The sequence below is a fragment of the Syngnathus scovelli genome, chromosome 2 (assembly GCF_024217435.2).
Source record: "Syngnathus scovelli strain Florida chromosome 2, RoL_Ssco_1.2, whole genome shotgun sequence".
Classification (NCBI taxonomy): Eukaryota; Metazoa; Chordata; class Actinopteri; order Syngnathiformes; family Syngnathidae; genus Syngnathus; species Syngnathus scovelli.
In genome coordinates, this window is record NC_090848.1 from 27935113 (window position 1) to 27955088 (window position 19976).

Genomic DNA, 19976 nt, shown 5'->3' on the forward strand with positions numbered 1-19976 from the left:
CACTTTAGCAAGTGCTGTCTCTGTAGAATGATTGGCTCTAAAACCAGACTGAAAAGAGTCATATCGATTATTATCGACCATGTAATCAATAAGCTGCTGTGCTACTACTTTTTCGAGAAGTTTTGCTATGAATGGGAGGTTTGAAACTGGCCTATAATTACTGAGACAGTCCGGGTCAAGATTTGCTCGCTTAAGTAGTGGTTTAATAATAGCGGTTTTAAAGGCCATTGGCACTATCCCAGAGGAAACAGACAGATTGATTATATTTAAGATGGACGGTCCTAAAATTGGAAATAATTCTTTAAGTAGTTTGGCTGGAAGCGGGTCGAGTAAACATGTTGTTTGTTTAGCCGTACTAACCAATTTTGTAAGCATTTCAAGGGACACGCTTTTAAAATTTGAGAGGGTTATTGCATGATCCCCAGCGCTAGTAACCGGCGGAGCGATTGGCATGGTATTCTTGATCTCGTCCCTAATGGACTCAATCTTTTGAGCAAAAAATTTCATAAACTCGTCAGCTGAGTGGAAGGAGCTATCGGGGGTCGGTTGGCGCAGAGTTAGCTTTGCCACTGTATCAAATAAGTATTTAGGATTATTTTTATTAAGATTAATGACTTGCGAAAAATAACGAGTTTTTGCTAAAATAAGCGCATCTTTATATTTCAGGAGGCTGTCCTTCCATGCCTGATGGAAAACCTCAAGTTTGGTTAAACGCCATCTGCGCTCATGCTTTCTACATAATTGTTTAAACGTACGTGTTTCATCTGTGAACCACGGAGTTGGCCATCTACGGCGAGTTTTCAGACGTAGCGGTGCCACAGAGTCGATGGCTTTTAATAATGTCGCATTGAATTCATTTGTAAGATTATCGATAGAGCCACTGTACGCGGGAAACATGGCGGTTGCCGGCGACAGTAACTCAGATAGCGCAGTTGCAGTCATGGAGTTAAAATTACGGCTGCTATAATTCTGATTGCTCTCTTGTCTTTGACAAGGAACTAAAATTTCAAATTTTATTAAAAAATGATCAGACAGAACAGTAGTGTATGGCAGTACTGTTATATTTGAGGTTGCTAGTCCTCGGGATAATACCAGATCTAAGGTATTTCCATTCTTATGCGTTGCTGCCTGTACAGCTTGCGTAAAACCAAACGTATCGATTAAAGTCAGTGGCTCCGACGGTGAATTCATGTGGATATTGAAATCACCCATGATAACTATATTATCTGCATTTGTCACTAGATCAGCCACAACTTCTGAAAATTCATCCAGGAAGCCAGAGTAAGCCCCGGGTGGGCGGTAAATAACAACAAGATAGAATGACGGTAACGCAGTGGATCGCACAATGAGAACTTCAAATGTTTTAAATACGTGAATTGAGCGAGGCCTAAATCTAAGCTCAGAATTTGAGATGAGGGCGACACCCCCACCCTTTTATCGAGGACGATCCACATGCGAGCTCACAAAATTTGGAGGCGTGGCCTCGTTAAGTGGCAGCAGTTCATTAGGTTTTAACCAGGTCTCGCAAAGACCAAAAACATTTAGATTATGTTCCGTGATAAGGTCATTAACGAGAACTGCTTTCGTATGAAGTGATCTAATATTCATAAAACCGAATTTAAGTGTAATTGGTTGATCAGGGTGCGTATCTATCGAAGGATTTTTAAACGGGATGCGAGTAAAATTGTGTTCTCTAGGCCTAATATCACCTCTCAAAAGTTTATTAGGGCGGTGGGATGAAACGACCGTGGGAATTTGATGATGAGTATTTGTTACACAGGTGAAGTTATCTAAAACAGGCACCGTTTCATCAGCAAGACCGGTCGGGACGGAGTGATTGGATTTGTCTACTACCCCAGTAGAAAGTGTGTTTATGTGTACTGCAGCACTATTTAAACTGTCGCGCTCTAGTCTACACGAGGAGCTATGTGTATGCTGAAAGTCTAGCCTAGCGCGAGTTAACTTTAACTTAACAGACTCCAAACCCAGGTGGTCTAATCACCTGTGCCCTGGCCTGCTCTAAAGTGACCTGTCATGAGTGGCTCAAACAGTAATCTATATTCCTAGAAAGAGTGAAGGCGCCTTCACGGTTAGGGTGAAGGCCGTCCTTCCTCAGCAGGTCGGGGCGGCCCCAGAAGGAGGACCAGTTATCTATAAAATACAGTCCCTGCTTTTTACAGAACCCAGCCATCCATCGATTAAGGGAGACTAATCTACTAAACCTCTCATCAGTGCCTCTCCCAGGCAGGGGGCCAGAGACAAATACTCGATGCCGACTCATCTTTCTGGCAAGATCACAAGTCCTCGCTATGTTTTTCTTTGTGATCTCTGACTGTCTCATCCTAACATCATTGGAGCCGACGTGTATCACTATGTCCGAGTAGCTAGTGTTGTTGGAACTACGCTGTTGACTAGGCCTATTGCGAGTCAGCTCCCTAAGATTAGCTTCTATGTCGGGTGCTCTGCCCCCAGGAATACACATTACCGTGGCTGGATTTTTAAGCGTAATGTTGCGGGTAATGGAGTCGCCTATGACCAAAGTGCGAGGGCCAGCAGACCGAGATGTCTTTGGACGGCTATGCGTCTTACCTGGCTCATCGCGATTAGCAAGCCGCTTGGGGCTAATGCTAACCGGGCTAGCGGGCTGACTACAGCCCGCGTCTGTGTCCGCCGCAACTACTGTTATCGCACTATTCTGCTCTAACTGGCGGACACATCCCTCTAGCAGAGACAACCTCTCTAAGAGAAGGGTGCAGTTGGTGCACGAAGCCGTACATACCTCTTGGTCCGCTGCCATACTTTGTGTCCGAAGAGCGACGATCTGTCAGAACAACCCGGGATATGGGGATTTCTATATCCTCCTGTGACTCACAGCTGCCCCAATCTCATATTTCCTCAGTTTCCAGGCCTGTAGGTACTAGGATGCTCTTCAAACTGGACCTAAGACTGAGGCAGTTCACTCCTCCAACAGCATTTAGCCAGCTAATAATGATTTAACGGACAGGTTTTGACAAAGATAAACAGTAGCCTCAGAAGGAGCGCTCTACAGCACTTCCTCCAGGGACTCCAAGAAGGGTGGGTACTCTGAGCTGCCGTTTGGTGCATAGACACAAACAACAGTCAGGAAGGCGGAGGGAGGCTACCCTCTCGTTCACCGGGGTGAACCCCAATGTGCAGGCGCCCAGCCGGGGGGCAATAAGTATACCCACACCTGCTCGACGCCTCTCACCGTGGGCAACTCCAGAGTGGAAGAGAGTTCAGCCACTCTCGAGAGGGCTTGTACCGGAACCCAAACTGTGCGTGGAGGCAAGTCCGACTATGTCTAGTCGAAACTTTTCTGCCTCGCAAACCAGCTCGGGCTCCTTTCCAGCCAGAGAGGTGACATTCCATGTCCCAAGAGCCAGCTTCTGCAGCCGGGGATCAGACCGCCAAGGTCCCTGCCTTTGTCCGCCGCCCAGCTTACACTGCACCCGACCACTTTGGCCCCTCCCACAGGTGGTGAGCCCATGGGAAGGGGGACCCACGTTTCCTTTTCGGGCTGTGCCCGGTCGGGCCCCATGGGTGAAGGCCTGGCCACCAGATGCTCGCCTTCGAGCCCCGCCTCCAGGCCTGGCTCCAGAGGGGGGCCCCGGTAACCCGCATCCGGGTGAGGGAAAACGCAATCCATTTATATTATTCATCATAAGGGGCTTGTGAGCCGTGCTTTGTCTGGCCCCTCACCTAGGACCCGTTTGCCATGGGTGACCCTACCAGGGGCATGAAGCCCCAGACAACATGGCTCCTAGGATCATAGGGGCACGCAAACCCCTCCACCACGATAAGGTGACGATATATATATATTGGGCTACTGGAACAAGACACAAATGGGCGAGATGCGAGAATAAGGATCTGTTTGAATGCTACTACTCCAGCAACCCGAGCGAGAGGGGTTACATGCGGAGAATGCGGGAACAATGGCAACTTTGATACCCACAGTCGACACTATCGGCCAAGCAACTAGTAGTATATAATATATATATATATACGGCTGACTAGCTCAATCAGTAAGTCACATGACTTACAAAAGGGAGACCCAGGTTCGATTCCCGGCAGGGGAACAATATGAGCAATGAGCGATTACCTTACCAACAGTCAGTGTGGGTCCTTAGGCAAGTCCTTTAACGATACCGCCTACCTCAGAGATAATGAGAGTACAAGAAACGAAAGACATGCCGGCTCAGACGTCGCCCGGACAAACAAGGTCTGCGTCAGGTGCTGGGGAACCAGAACACCCTGATGAAAAATGGGCTACTGGAACAAGACACAAATGGGCGAGATGCGAGAATAAGGATCTGTTGGAATCCTACTACTCCAGCAACCCGAGCGAGAGAGGTTACATGCGGAGAATGTGGGAACCATGGCAACTTCGATACACACAGTCAACACTGTCAGCCAAGCAACTTGTAGCTCAATGTTCCAATATCCATAAACGGCACCTGCTATCACAGCTCGAGATTGATGAGATACAACACAAATGCCATAGCGAAGGTCAACCAGAGCACCAGGTCAGAGACGAGTTAAATCCATGTACAAGTCCAGAGGTTGGGTACGAAACCCCAATAAGCACAATCAAGCTGAACAAGGCAGCAACTGACCTGAAGAACAAGATCACGGCGAGAATGAATGCTCGGGAACCTAGATACACACTGCAGAGGCTAAGTGAAGTACCCTCAGAAAGTCTCCTAGAAGATGTGAATGCAGCACTGACAACAATTCCTACGGCTATCATCACTGAAACCAATGAGATGATATACACATCAGCAGCAGTGATCCTAGAAATGCTTGGCTACAAGAAGAATGACCATATGCGACCACAACAGTGCCCACCATGGAAGAGAAGGCTGGAGGCCAAAATCAAGATAGCACGGAGAGAAGTGAGCCAAATGACAGAGGCCCAGAAAGGTGCAATGAAAAAGCAAGTTCCCAAGAAATACAGCCAGATGGCCATACCTGAAGCACTCGAAACTGCCAAAGACTCCAAGCCTTGGCCAGCCGCCTAAAGAGGTACACAAGAGAGAATCAAGCCAGACGAATAAACAGGTTGTTCACAACACAACCAGTGAAAGTGTACGCTCAGTGGCAGGGGAATAATAGCAGAGCAGACCCACCAAGGCTGGAAACTGAACAGTACTGGAAGGATATATGGGAGCGGGAGGCATCACATAAGAAGGATGCACAGTGGCTGGTGGCTCTGAGAAAGGACCACAGCAAGCACCCTGAACAGATCCCAGTAACCATCACAGTGGCAGACATCCAGAGAAGAGTCTCAGGAATGAAAAACTGGACAGCACCAGGCCCTGACATGATCCACAGCTACTGGCTCAAACTTACAACTCTCCATGAGCGCCTGGCAGCACAAATGAACCAGCTGCTAAGGGATGGGACTCACCCTGAATAGCTAACCCAAGGGCGTACGATCCTGATCCAGAAGGATCCTTCAAAGGGTACAGTCCCATTCAACTACCGGCCAATCACCTGCCTCTCCACAACATGGAAGCTGATGTCGGGCATAATATCAGATAAGATCAGCGGGCACATGGATCAATACATGAGCACTGCTCAGAAAGGGATTGGTAAAAATACCAGAGGAGCAAAACATCAACTCCTGGTGGATAGAACAGTCACCCAAGACTGCAGAACCAGACGTACCAACCTGAGCACTGCCTGGATTGATTACAAGAAAGCATATGACTCAATGCCACATACTTGGATCACTGAATGCTTGAGGCTGTACAACATCAATGGGACTCTGAGAACCTTCATCGCCAACTCGATGAAACAGTGGAAAACCACACTTGAAGCTAATGGCAAGCCACTTGCACACGTGACCATCAAATGTGGTATATACCAAGGAGACGCTCTGTCCCCAATGCTGTTCTGTATAGGACTGAACCCCCTCAGCCAAATAATCAACAAGACGGGCTATGGATACCAACTCGGGAATAGGGCCACCATCAGCCACCTCCTCTACATGGATGACATAAAGCTGTACGCTAAGAACGAGCGGGACATTGACTCCCTGATCCACACTACCAGGATCTACAGCTCTGACATGGGAATGTCATTCGGACTTGAGAAATGTGGCCGCATGGTGACTAAAAGAGGAAAGGTAATCCACACAGAGGGGGTCTCACTCCCAGAAGGAACAATAGCAGACATTGAGGACAGCTACAAATACCTTGGAATTCCACAGGCAAATGGCAACCTTGACGAGGAAACAAGGAAAGCAGCCACAGCCAAATACCTCCATCGAGTAAGGCAAGTCCTAAGAAGTCAGCTCAACGGCAAGAACAAGTCCCTAGCCATTAACAGCTACGCCCTACCAGTAATCAGATACCCTGCAGGAATCATACGGTGGCCAAAGGAGGATATACAGACCACAGATATCAAGACACGGAAGCTCCTAACCATGCATGGAGGGTTCCATCCCAAGTCCAGCACCCTGAGACTGTACACTAGCCGTAAAGAAGGAGGCCGAGGACTAGCGAGCGTGAGAGCCACTATCCAAGATGAAACATCCGAGATCCATAAGTACATCAGGGATAAGGCCCCAACGGATCACGTGCTCAGTGAATGTCTCAGACAATGGGCATCAAAGGAAGATGAGGTGCTGGAGGGACCATCATGGGAGGACAAGCCACTACATGGGATGTACCACCGAAACATAGCTGAAGTGGCTGATATCCAGAAATCCTACCAATGGCTAGAAAGAGCTGGTCTGAAGGACAGCACAGAGGCACTGATCCTGGCTGCACAAGAACAGGCCTTGAGCACCAGAGCAATAGAGGCCCAAATCTACCACACCAGACAAGACCCCAGGTGCAGATTGTGCAAAGAAGGTCCTGAGACAATCCAGCACATAACTGCAGGGTGTAAGATGCTGGCAGGTAAAGCATACATGGAGCGCCATAACCAAGTAGCTGGAATAGTGTACAGGAACATCTGTGCAGAGTATGGACTGGAAGTCCCAAGATCCAAGTGGGAAACACCTCCAAAGGTGGTAGAGAATGACCAAGCCAAGATCCTCTGGGACTTCCAGATCCAGACAGACAGAATGGTAATGGCGAACCAACCGGACATTGTGGTGGTGGACAAAGAGTAGAGGAAAGTCGTTGTGGTTGACATAGCCATCCCAAATGATGGTAAGATTAGGAAAAAGGAACATGAGAAACTTGAGAAATATCAAGGGCTCAGAGAAGAGCTGGAGAAGACCTGGAGAGTGAAGACTTCAGTGGTACCTGTGGTCATTGGAGCACTAGGGGCAAACCCCCAAACTGGAGGAGTGGCTGAAACAGATCCCAGGAAAAACATCTGACATCTCAGTCCAGAAAAGTGCAGTACTAGGAACAGCAAAGAGACTGCGTAGAACCCTCAAGTTCCCAGGCCTCTGGTAGAGGACCCGAGCTTGAAGGGAAAAAGAGACCACCCACGGGGGGTGAGGAAAAAGGTTTATATATATATATATATATATATATATATATATATATATATATATATATATATATATATATATATATACAATAAAATATCAAGGGCATCAATTCAGCTCCAGTTTTATCTTCTTCTTCTGTCGTGTGTCTTCAGATTTGCATCGCCGTTGAGGCGAGTCCATGTCAATCAGGCCTTGTTCGCCATTCGGTGGCCAGTGTTTGGGGCAACTGCTGATTATGTGCTCTACTGTCCGGACTGGGTCCCCAGACTCTTAGGAGTTTTCTATTTTCTCAATGGCCTGTGACGAGTCTTGTGACGTGACCGATGTTGAACAGACAGCTCTGCTATGCAGCGATGCAGGTACGTGAACTTCAATGGGCCGCAACAAAACACAAAACATTAATATTGTAATGGAGGTTCGGCTAAACTTGAAGTAGCAATAGGCCTATCGTACATCACTAGTCACGTGGTGCGTAATTCTCTCCAGGATGCGCTGCAGGGAAAATAAATATTTAATCGTGAATTTTCATTTTGTATTTGTAGCCTCCTTAATTATTTTAATAGTTGGCATGCATACAGCTTATGTATTGACAGTCTATGTTGCTTTTAGATTTTTGCGGCTCCAGACAGGTATGGGTTTTTTTTTTTGGGCCAATATGGCTATTTGAACATTTTGGGTTGCCAACCCCTGGTCACAGCATTCCTCTCTCTTCCTCTGTTACCAACCTTTGTGTCGTTTGACCCCCACCTCTCTTTTGACAATCAAGCCAACCACATTTACAAAACTTCCTTTTGACACCTCCGTAACATTTCCAAACTTCGCTCTTTACTCTTCCGGCTGCAGAGAAGCTTGTCCATGCCTTTGTCTCCTTCAGGTTGGACTACCGTAATGCACTCTTCATCGGAATCCCTGGCAAGAGCATTCAAAAGCTCCAGTATGTCCAAAATAGCGCTGCCGGGGTCCTGATGAGGGTGTGGAAACACAAGCACATCATCCCCATCCTTCACACCCTCCACTGGCTCCCCCTTCACCTCGGTATAGTATACAAGATTCTCCTGCACACCCACCACTGTCTCCACGGTGATGGCCCCACTAACCTCATCACACCACACACCTCTGGCAGAACCCAATCAGGCCAACAGCACTGTCTGCTCCCGCCCAGGACACGACTCAAGATAATGGGGGACCAGACCTTCGAAGCCGCTGCTTCCCGTCTGTGGAACGCCCTCCCAGGCCATCTTAGGGCCCCACAGACAATGGAAGCTTTTAAGAAAGGTCTAAAAACCTATTTATTCCAGAAAGCATACCCTTGCTAGTTTTTAATGATATTTTATCAGTGTTATTACTTTTTTTTAATTGCTTTAATTTTACCTAATTTTACCTGTCCTGTGTTCTGTAGCACTTTGATATTTGCTTTCAAAGTGCAATCTAAATAAAATCCATTATTACTATTATTGATGTATTCTGCCAACCCGTGGAGGAACGCGCCCACCAGGGTACACATCACACCGTGATGCAGTATGCTAGGACGCACTAGGTGGATGTTCAGTGGGTCGCCAGCAGCTGCTTCTTAATATGGTTTTTCCTGAGCACTCTCAGGAAGTGGAGTCACTGTTGTGCTTTCAAGACTACCACTTTGTTGACAGTCCAGTAGAGGACCTCCTCAATTCCACAGAGGAAGCAGAGCCTGTAGAATATGAGGTGAACTCTCTTATCTCTGGGTTTGAAGTCACTGAGGTAAATGTGCTTTGTGGATTTGGAGAAGACGTTCGACCATATCCCTTGGGGAACTCTGTGATGGGTGCTTTGGGAGTACAGGGTACCAAACCCACTGATCAGAGTGGTTCAGTCCCTGTATCACGATGCCAAAGTTTGGTCCGCGTTGTCGGCAGTTAGTTGGATTCATTTCTGTTGGGACAGAATTTCTAGGCGCAAGCCGAGGCCTTGAGGGTGTCCAGTTTGGTGACCGCAATATCGCCTCTGATGTGGTACTGTTGGCTTCTTCAAATCGTGATCTCCGGTTCTCACTGGAGCTGTTGCCAGCCGAATGTGAAGCACCTACAAATCTGAGACCATGGTCCTCAGTCGGAAAAGAGAGGGTCGAATGCCCTCCCTGGGTCGGGGATAAGAATTAGTAGAGTTCAAGTATCTTGAGGTCTTGTTCTCAAGTGAGGGTAGGATGGAGCGGGACATCGACAGCTGCATCAGTGCAGCGTCTGCTGTGATGCAGACTCTGTCCCGTCTGTCGTGGTGAAGGAGCTGAGCCGAAAGGCGAAACCCACAACTTACTGGTCGATCTATGTTCCTACCCTCACATATGGTCATGAGCTATGGGTCATGACCGAATGAACAAGATCCTGGATTCAAGCAGCCAAAATAAGTTTCCTCTGCTGGGTGTCGGGGCTGTCCTTTATACAGGGTCCGGCAAAATGATCTGACACATTTGTAGGTTTAATAAAATGCAAATAAATTAAATGAATAAAAAAGTTTATTTTTTTATTTTCAAAAAGTACATATAATGCCATTTTGTTTTGTTTTGTTTCGTTTCATTTCATTTTCATTTAGTTTTCGAATAATGTTATTTTGTTAAGTTTAAGTTGCTAACATGAATTGGACCGGTGAGCATCGCGCTTTCATTGTGGAAACGTTTATCAAGAACAAATCTATAACTGCAACACGAGTGTCCCGTTTGCGCTTCAGACTTGGTAGACATGATCCTGTACCTGCTCGAAACACGATCTTGTTATGGGTTACTAACTTCAAAGCAAGTGGATCAGCATTGAAACGAAAATCAACCGGCCGACCTCTCACCGCCAGAACTCCAGAAAATGTGGCAGCGGTAAGACCAAAATAACATTATTCGGAAACGAAACGAAAATGAAATGAAACGAAACGGAACGAAACGAAACGAAATGGCATTATATGTACTTTTTGAAAATAAAAAAAAAACTGTTTTGTTTCTTTAATTTATTTGCATTTTATTAAACCTACAAATATGTCAGATCATTTTGCCGGACCCTATAGAAGCTCTGTCCCCTGCAAAGGTGTCGGAGTTGAGCCTTTGCTCCTCTGTGTTGAGAGGAGCCAGACGAAGTGGTTCAGACGTCTAATATAGATGCCTCCTGGATGCCTCCCTGGTGAGGTGTTCCAGGCATGTCCCTTGGTGGGAGGTCCCAGGGTTGACCCAGGACACGCTGGAGAGACTTCCTCTTGGCTGGCTTGGGAATGCCTTGGGATCCACCGGGATGAGTTGGTTGAAGTGGCTGGGGAGAGGGGAATCGGGGCTTCTTTGGAAAAGCTCCAGCCCCCCACGACCTGACTCAGGATAAGCATTGGAAAATTGATGGATAAACGGACGCACAGATGGATTGAGTGGGTGGATGTATGTATGTATGTATGTATGTATGTATGGATGGATGGATGGATGGATGGATGGATGGATGGATGGATGGATGGATGGATGGATGGATGGATGGATGGATGGATGGATGGATGGATGGATGGATGGATGGATGGATGGATGGATGGATGGATGGATGGATGGATGGATGGATGGATGGATGGATGTACGTATGGATGGATGGATGGATGGATGGATGGATGGATGGATGGATGGATGGATGGATGGATGGATGGATGGATGGATGGATGGATGGGATGGATGGATGGATGGATGGATGGATGGATGGATGGATGGATGGATGGATGGATGGATGGATGGATGGATGGATGGATGGATGGATGGATGGATGGATGGATGGATGGACTGCCTTGATGCCCAAATGCGCCTGAGTCTTCCATTCACCCAGTCATTAACTCTCTAACAGTTGGGACTGCCTTGATGCCCAAATGTGCCTGAGTCCTCCGTTCATCCAGTCATTAACTCTCTAACAGTTGATCGACCAGCTAACCAACTCACTCATTGACTGACAAACTGATGACGGCGGGTGCTCTAAATAAAAAAGACATATTACTGTCTACTGCAGGCATGTCAAACTCAGTTTGGCTCTGGGGCCGGATCCAGACTTTCTGTTCTCAGGTGGATCAGTAAAAGAATGTCAACTCCAAATATTTTGCTTTGTTTTTCAGTACTATGCTTTATCATTCAGCCTACATTTGTAGCCTACCCTACATATTATAATCACGGATGACAAGGAATCTTTTCTAAGCACAACGCATTTTTTTCACAAACAATGAAAAAAAATGATTTCATGGTTCACTGGTTTATTTTAACAATGAAGTGAATGCAGTCAAGTGGGAGCTATGAAAAAAATATTCTCGCCTTAATTGTCGTACTGCTTTGAAATAAATAGAAAAAGAAATACAAAATAAAAGTTATAGCAGTGCATGCTTATACTACATCCGATCAAACTACTAGGCTGGGCCTACTGAAGCTGAGAATATACTGCACAATATTAACTGTCTTTAATATGAAACCAGATTAATCTTATTTTTAATGATCTGTATTAATGAGTGCAAACAAATTTTGTGTCATCACACTTTTTTTCTCTTTCACTGCACTCCTGCAGTCTACTTGCTGCTGCTGGCTCCTGAAACTTGGGATCTTTTTGCCTTCACAAGTGTATCAATATTGGGTGTCAAATCCTGAGTAGCAGCACATTTAACAATATCATTCAAGTGTTTATTTGTTAACCTTGAGCGCTGCTTTGTTTTATTATTGTTCATTACGGAGAAAACCTGTTCACAAAGATAAGTAGTCAACATGGATAGAACATTTGCAGCCATGGCTGTTAATTTGGGGTAACCTGGCACGAGATATTGATAAAACGTATCCAATCCCACGGACCCAAATTTATCCTTCATAGCGGAATCGCACTGCAAGTCAATAAACTCGAGTTGAATGTCAGCTGGCATATCAGAAGGCTTCACTGTAAATGGCAAGCGAAAAAAGCCAAATTTGTTCTCAAGTTCACTGAATACCTGAAACCTCTGCTCAAACTCTCGCAGAAAATCTGTTATGTTCTCTTTATATTTTTTCAAATCATTATCGGGACGGTCCGGTGGCTCTGGACGAACAGCTGTGAGACAAGAGAAATGCGCAGAGTAACTTCTGTGAATGCTCAGTCCATTTTTCCTTGAAAACTCTGCACTCCGTGTCCACTTTTTTTTTTTTTTTTTTTTTTGACAGTGCCATTTTGGGAAGGGTGTGTTGACCGATAACTTGTGGTGAATTGTGAAGCAAGATTGACGGTTTGGTTTTAGTACTAACTCGTGTCAATGCTGCTGGACGTGAGCTCTTTTACACATTTACTGCCCTCCCGTGGCCGGAGGGAGCACTTGGTTTGTATTTATTTAAAAAAATCATAACTTTTGATAGAAATGATCTAGAGACTCGCTTCTTTTTTTGACATACTCAGAAATTTATGCCGGGCCGGATTAAATGATCCAATGGGCTGGATCCGGCCCGCGGGCCATATGTTTGACATGCCTGCTCCACTGTATATATTTGCTCTCAGAAGTGATTTACCAGCAAAGGTCGCTCTTCTGGCACTGCTTCCTTTGGCAACTGTACATTGCTATCGAAGATGACTTGTCTGTAGTAGAGGAAGTCCTCACGGCCCTCGAAGCTCTCTGTCATTTCCCCTGGTGTGTCTACACGCCGTACTAGGCCATCCACACGTGCACCACTAAATTCCATGTCATGCTCATTGCCATCTGTTTGAGCTGACGTGAATTTGTGAACTGAAAATAAAGTTAGTAATGGGTTAAAACCTTTGCCAATTGAATGTATTTTAAAGAAAATGTACAAACAATTGTGGAGAAAGAAGAGAGGCAGACTGGGGAGAGCATGAAGAGACTTTTTACTTTTTTTTTTATCTTTTCACACTTTTAGACTACGCTTGGGCATTGTTTAAAGAACGATTCCGTTTTGGATTCTGGGCCCTCATTGTGATTCCAGTTCCAAACGACACTTGATTCTGATTCTTAAAGTGGGCATGGTCAAAAAAAAGTTTGCATTGTTTAAATCAGGCCCTGGGAGTTATCAGGGGTCTCCAAATTACAACCATGTTGTTTTTGTGTGGCCCGCAGCATACACTGAAATGAAAACTTCACATGGTCCATGTCATTTGTCTCCATTTTACAATAGTAATTATTTTCCAAGATTGTTCTCAAGTTTCACTACTTTGTTTTCAAACAATAACCCATTCATCCATCCATTTTCTGTACCGCTTAGTCCCCACGGGGGTCACGGGTGTGCTGGAGCCTATCCCAGCTGTCATCAGGCAGTAGGCAGGGGACGCCCTGAACCGGTTGCCAGCCAATCGCAGGGCACACAGACACAAACAACCATTCGCACTTGCACTCACACCTAGGGACAATTTGGAGTGCTCAATAGGCCTACCAAGCATGTTTTTGGGATGTGGGAGGAAACCGGAGTGCCCGGAGAAAACCCACGCGGGCCCGTGGAGAACATGCGAACTCCACACAGGGAGGGCTGGAGGTGGAATCGAACCCGCACCCTCCTAACTGTGAGGCGGATGTGCTACCCAGTGCTCTACCGCCGCCCATAACCCAATCTTCATTGATATTTTGCTTTATTACCAAACTCACCATTTTTCTCAGTAAATAATTTTTTTCTCAGTAAGTTTATTTCTAAAGGTGGCATTGAAATAACATTTTCATCAAATGTCAGTAACAACTCATGCAACCCACACACACAAACCATAGATGTCTAAGAATTAAGTGTAATAATGTGAAATGGCACAGGGAAATATTACTGAACACATGACTAAAGGGAGGAACAAAAAGGCACAGAAAGCCAAGACACCAGCTAAAATCTCAAAGTAAATAGAAAGTAATCCTGCACCTTAATAATAATGTGCAAATTACCGTATTGGCCCGAGTATAAGACGGTATTTTTTGCATTAAAATAAGACTGAAAAAGTGGGGGTCGTCTTACATTCGGGGTCTAGACATTATATCCATTCACAACGCTAGATGGCGCGAGATATCTTTAAAGCGAATGCTGAACTTAACTCCCCAGGCCAAAGCAAACCCCTGTCACGAAGAAGAACAGTAAAAATGGCGGTAGCACGAAGAAGAAAAATAAAAAATAGCGGTAAGAAAGAAAAGAGAAGAAAATAAGAGAAGAGATAACAGAAAGGTCCCTAGGTGTGAGTGTGAGTGCGATTGGTTGTCTGTCTCTGTGTGCCCTGCGATTGGCTGGCAACCAGTTCAGGGTGTCCCCCGCCTACTGCCCGATGACGGCTGGGATAGGCTCCAGCACGCCCGCGACCCCCGTGGGGACTAAGCGGTTCAGAAAATGCATGGATGGATAACAGAAAATGGAGAAACCTAGCGACAGTCTGGAGAAAAGTGGGTTGAAGATTGATCGGCCAGGTTAACCGGCAGCTGAGAAGTTATGATGCAAACTTCAAGATGATGGTGATAAATGAGGCAGAGTCTCCAAACAATTGCAAAGCAGCAGTGAAATATGGTGTCACAGAGTGTATTGTACGGAGATGGAAAGCTCAAAAAGATCGCCTAAAAAATGGTCACAATCAGAGAAAAAATTTCTGTGGTCCTCAGATAGGCCACTTTTAAGAGTTCGACAGGAGGATGTGCGCGTACGTGGACAGTGACACTGAGCACAGCGAGGCAGAGGATGTTTGTGAGGAGTAATGTTCTGACATGACAGATCTCAGCTGCTCTCACCTTTAAACCAGTTTGCATTATTTTATTGCAATGTTTTTCCTTATTCAGATTTGTTTCAAGACTACAGTTACAGTTAGACTTCACTTTGATGGTCACAGTACAAACCAGATTCGGTTGAAGTTGGGAAATTGTGTAAAATGTAAATAAAAGCAAAATATAATAATTTGAAAATCCTTATCAACCTATATTCAATTGAATACACTACAAAGACAACATATTTAATGCTCAAACTCATACAATTAATTTTATTTTTCAAAGAATAATTAACTTAGAATTGCAGTAGAAGTTGGGAAAGGGCATGTTTATCACTTTGTTACATCACCTTTCCTTTTAATAACACGCAATACGTTTGGAAGAGAGGAGACTAATTCTCTTAGCTTCTCATGTGGAATTCTTTCCCATTCTTTCTTGATGAACCGCTTCACTTATTCAACAGTCTGGGGTCTTCCCTGTCGTATTTTACGGTTCAATTCCACGCTATGCTGAAATTGCTAAGCCACTAACAGGAGTGGCTCATGGACAGCCGTTAGCAGTCAAAAATAGATTCGCGTGGACACCAAAAGTAGAAGAAGGATTGACAAGATTGAAAATGATATTAGTTCAAACAACAAAGGGTGTGATAATGGATAAGGTGTTATTGACGATGTCAATAACAAAACTGTTTTGCCAAAATGACTTTTAAGGCAACGCCTGTTGTGTCACTTATGTGACAACAGGGGGGAGATGAGTTACTAGTTACCTATTAGGTACCTTTGGTTTAGATTCTTGAAAAAAAAAAATTAAGCATGTCCATTACCCTCCCTGAAGGACATTTACACCTCCCATGTCGCCCGCAAGGCAACCTCGATTGCCAGAGATGTGAGTCACCCGGCTCACTCTTTGTTTGACCTTCTGCCCTCTGGGAAGAGGTACAGGAGCCTGCGCTCCCGCACCACCAGACTCGCCAACAGCTTCTTTCTCCAGGCTGTTAGGGCCCTGAACTCGCTACCCCCTTCTACGTAGCGTGCGGCACTGTTGCACTATTTTCGGGAATGTCTGCTGTACGCGCACTTGCTCCTTTTTTTTCTGCTCCTCCTATTTATTTATTTATTTATTTATTTATTGTTGTGTTATTTATTCATTATTTATTCAGCACGCTTTTGTTATACTTGTTTACTTGTTTGTCTGTTGTGAGCCATGTCTTGTCACCGTGGGATAGGGGGGAACGAAATTTCGGTTTCTTTGTGTGTCTTTGGCATGTGGAGAAATTGACAATAAAGCTGACTTTGACTTTGACTTTGACTTTGACTTTGACTGTTTGTGTGAAACATGATCCACATAGGAACCTAAAAGAAACTCTATATGAAAATCACATCCTAGATTCGAATAGTGGAGCCTAACAGGAAATTAATAAATTATAAATTCAGGACAGTTCAGTAATATCTGTAAAGTGAGCATAACACCATTAATACTGAGGTCAAAATAGAGATGATACTAGGCAAAATTTGGAAACTTTATCAGAAATTGAAGGCTCAAATCAGGAAAGGTGGAAAAGTAATAGAGAGAATGGCATAAAATAAAAATTAGGAAAACAAAAGATAGATAGTAGCTTGAAAATAGGAGTAGCTTCTGGAAATTACAGTATAATTGAGAGAAATCACAGTTAAGACTTGCAATTTAAGTTTAGGGTAATCTGTCAATTTAAAATGATTCAAATGAGGTCCACCACAATACATCCGAGCGCTCATGAAGGAAAAGTGCTGTCCTTCTCAAGTAGATTAGATTATTGATATTAGAATTTGAAGTTTGATTAACAGAAGGCACTATGAAATGTATGTCAAATTGGAAGATGATATTTAAGTTTGGTATCCCAGTCTGTCTTTTCAGTATCCATCAGTGACTCTGAAACTCGATCCCGAGACTCCACCGACAGCTGAGAACATCAAGAAAAATGGTGCATGGCTCTAAGGCACCTTTGACCTTTGCAAGAGCAAAGAAGGACTATATTTGTGCTTGGGGGGAGCACAACGCCCTGGAGGAGAACGACATCCTCGGAGGCGAAGTACAAAGAACGAAGGAACTCACAAGATGAGAATGGACTCAGTTGAAAATGGACTCATCCAAGAGTGAGGGATGAGTTGACTCTGAGACTATAACCAAAGATAACAACCTGACAATGAGGTGCGGCGAAAGACACACGAGATCTGAAAGATGCATCAAGCTGCTGAGACGTTATCAAACTTGGTGGAGCTTGGGTCAGAGTGGATGGAAGCTTGCTTGGGCACTGAGTTTGACACAACTGAGGAGTCTTGCTAAAAGATAAATAAATAAATAAGGAACAAATTGTGTAGTGTTACAAAGAAAGGAAAAGTATCATAATCAGAGGATAAATTTGGATAAAACAGATAGGCTAAAATTGCAAGAAATAAGAGTAGAATCACATTTAGCCCATCCACCTTAACAATTAGACATTTAGTCATTGACAGTTTGGAGAAGGGAAAATAGGGCATTAGGATCTACTAGGATGCAGTCAAAAGGTGATTAGATTGTTCAATGGAGGTAATTAATAAAGTAGAAGTTAATCACACCTCACAGGGAAATTCTGGTGTTAAAACAAAAAGTCTGATAAGATCAAGGAATAACAGCCATGAAAACTTTTGACAGTCAAGAATAACACTGCATAAGACTCACACCAAGTGACAGTGAACGCGATGACAAATGTGATAAGACTCGGAAAACAAATGCCTTAACATGGCAAAGTGAAAATAATGTAGTAGAGTAGACTGTTGGAGGAAGACTTTTGAGTATCTCTACCCAGGTGCTCGATCAGAACGATGGATTAGGACAAGATTATTTAAGGACCTGCTGAGGCTGCTTCTTTCCCCATGCTCATCCATGAACATGCTCAGCAGAACAAATGACTGAATTTTTAGGCATTTAATTGGCAATTTTACAGTAAAGGTCCGGTACGAATGTACAAAATATTCACTTGGGAAGAACATCCAGAAATGAAGGGTTTACCGTTAATATTCGCTGATTGCCTGTTCACGTACACATACTAAATTTGTTTGTTGTTGTATGAGTGATAGATGCAAATGGATGGCGCTTGTGTGGTTACGAATATGTGTGTGTGTGTGTGTGTTGAGGGCAGTATGAAAGGCCAAAGTATTTTGTAGTTGGTATGAAAGGGTCACAGTTGAGGGTAAGATTCCTCTCACCTGAGACGGGAACACCCAAGCGTGATGACTAACAGCCGATGGTTAATCAAAGGCACCATGAACAACAAAAATAGTTCATGGAGAAGGCCGAATTCAGCAACACGGATGGACAAGACAGGACTGATATCGAACACTAGGACGATGGACATATGACATGACGAACCTGGACTCACCCGACAAGGTGACAGACTATGTAGATGACAACCATACATCTGGAACTTAAGCTTGCTTGTGGCAAGTGCGAGCTTTGCTTTGTTTCTGTGTGTCACTTGACTTATTGCAGCGTCAACCGCCAGCCGAGGAGCAGATTGCTGGTTGTTTTATAACTTGTATTACTTTTGCAGGCTGTCGATTGCAGTCTTGGAAAGTTTATGTTGAATTCACGTGAAAATGTTAACCCTAACCCTTTTGATTTTTATGATGATTGATGATATTCAGGACGGAATCCTCGGGCACCATGATTCATTGTGTGTCTATTTTCATTTAGTAGATACTCGATGCCTGTGTAGTTTTGTGAGCACAAGTGTCCGTTGTTGGTATTGCCGAGTGTGAGGTGCACAGTCAATTTTCAGGAACTTGGGGATGACGATCCTGGATGACTGCAAGGTTCGACAGGACTGGCTGCAAGACGTGATGATGTGGTAGGACGTTTGCCGTTCCTTTTTAAATGCCTAATGACACATTGGGCGAATGTGTCAAAGGGGGGTGGGGTTACGTTTGAATGAGTAAGTAGATACATATAAAATTTAATTGTGACATTCAATGCTTTTTCGGATTCACTTGTTTTGGAGGCTTTAACAGGACGTGTCAGAATTCAACAGGCAACAGTCACAGGAGAAATCGTGCGAGACTGACAGCACGATGAGAAATAAGGAAGATAATTCATAACTCCTGGGGTGAGTGTTGTTGTTTGCTTGTTTGTTTTAGGTTCACGCGGGCCTCTGGATCATAGGAGTAGATACAGGGACGCTCGGAGGTTCTATTGAACACTCCGATGAGACGACGACCACCAATCATCCCCGTGCCCCGGACAACCCCAAAGGAGAAGAATTGTTTGCTGACGACTGGTTATGGAGATGTCGATTACAAGGGAACTCCTGGACGCTGACCGGGGCCTGGGAAGAGACTCTGAGGACGGTGAAGTGGACATAAAGATCTTGGATGGACAGCAGGCCCTGGGCAGTGATCCCAAAGCAATTCACTACTGAACATTCAGTGGACTGGACTTTGCATCGACAGACACACATATGCAAGGGGGGCAAAACTAAGAGCATTTCAACTTTGCAGTATGCTGTGATATTGTGTCAATATTATGTCCTTCATTACTTTATCAAATGACCACATGCGGCATTATCTTAATTTGTCACATGACTAAAAGGTTGACATCAGCGTCTGCTGTCCAGAATATCATGTTGGCCCAGTGTGAACAAGATGAGTGGGACCGCCTTGCGTAAATCGCCTACCTGTCTATTGTTTCTTGACGATCCAGAACAAAATACATTTCATTATAACGAACATAGCCAAAGCCGGATGAAGGGCTGTAGTTCTGATAAACTCTGGAATGTAAACGTTCATGCTTTTTGATGGTACTATACTATATTGTGTAAGCATATACTCATTTATACAAATAT

At 44.6% G+C, this 19976-nt stretch overlaps 1 protein-coding gene and 1 long non-coding RNA gene across 5 annotated transcripts in view; one reads left to right on the top strand and one right to left on the bottom strand.

The window, feature by feature from the left end:
* The window catches only part of LOC137840112 (uncharacterized), a 169788-nt gene that overhangs the window by 36829 nt on the left and 112983 nt on the right, over positions 1-19976 (top strand). The gene's annotated exons all lie outside the window — the stretch shown is intronic.
* ccdc135 (coiled-coil domain containing 135) overlaps positions 1-19976 on the bottom strand; it is a 128742-nt gene that overhangs the window by 15091 nt on the left and 93675 nt on the right. For all 4 annotated transcript variants that reach the window (XM_049753605.2, XM_049753604.2, XM_049753603.2 and 1 more), the window contains one exon: positions 12960-13174. In XM_049753605.2, the coding sequence (XP_049609562.1) occupies positions 12960-13174 (215 nt within the window). The remainder of the gene's footprint in view (positions 1-12959; positions 13175-19976) is intronic.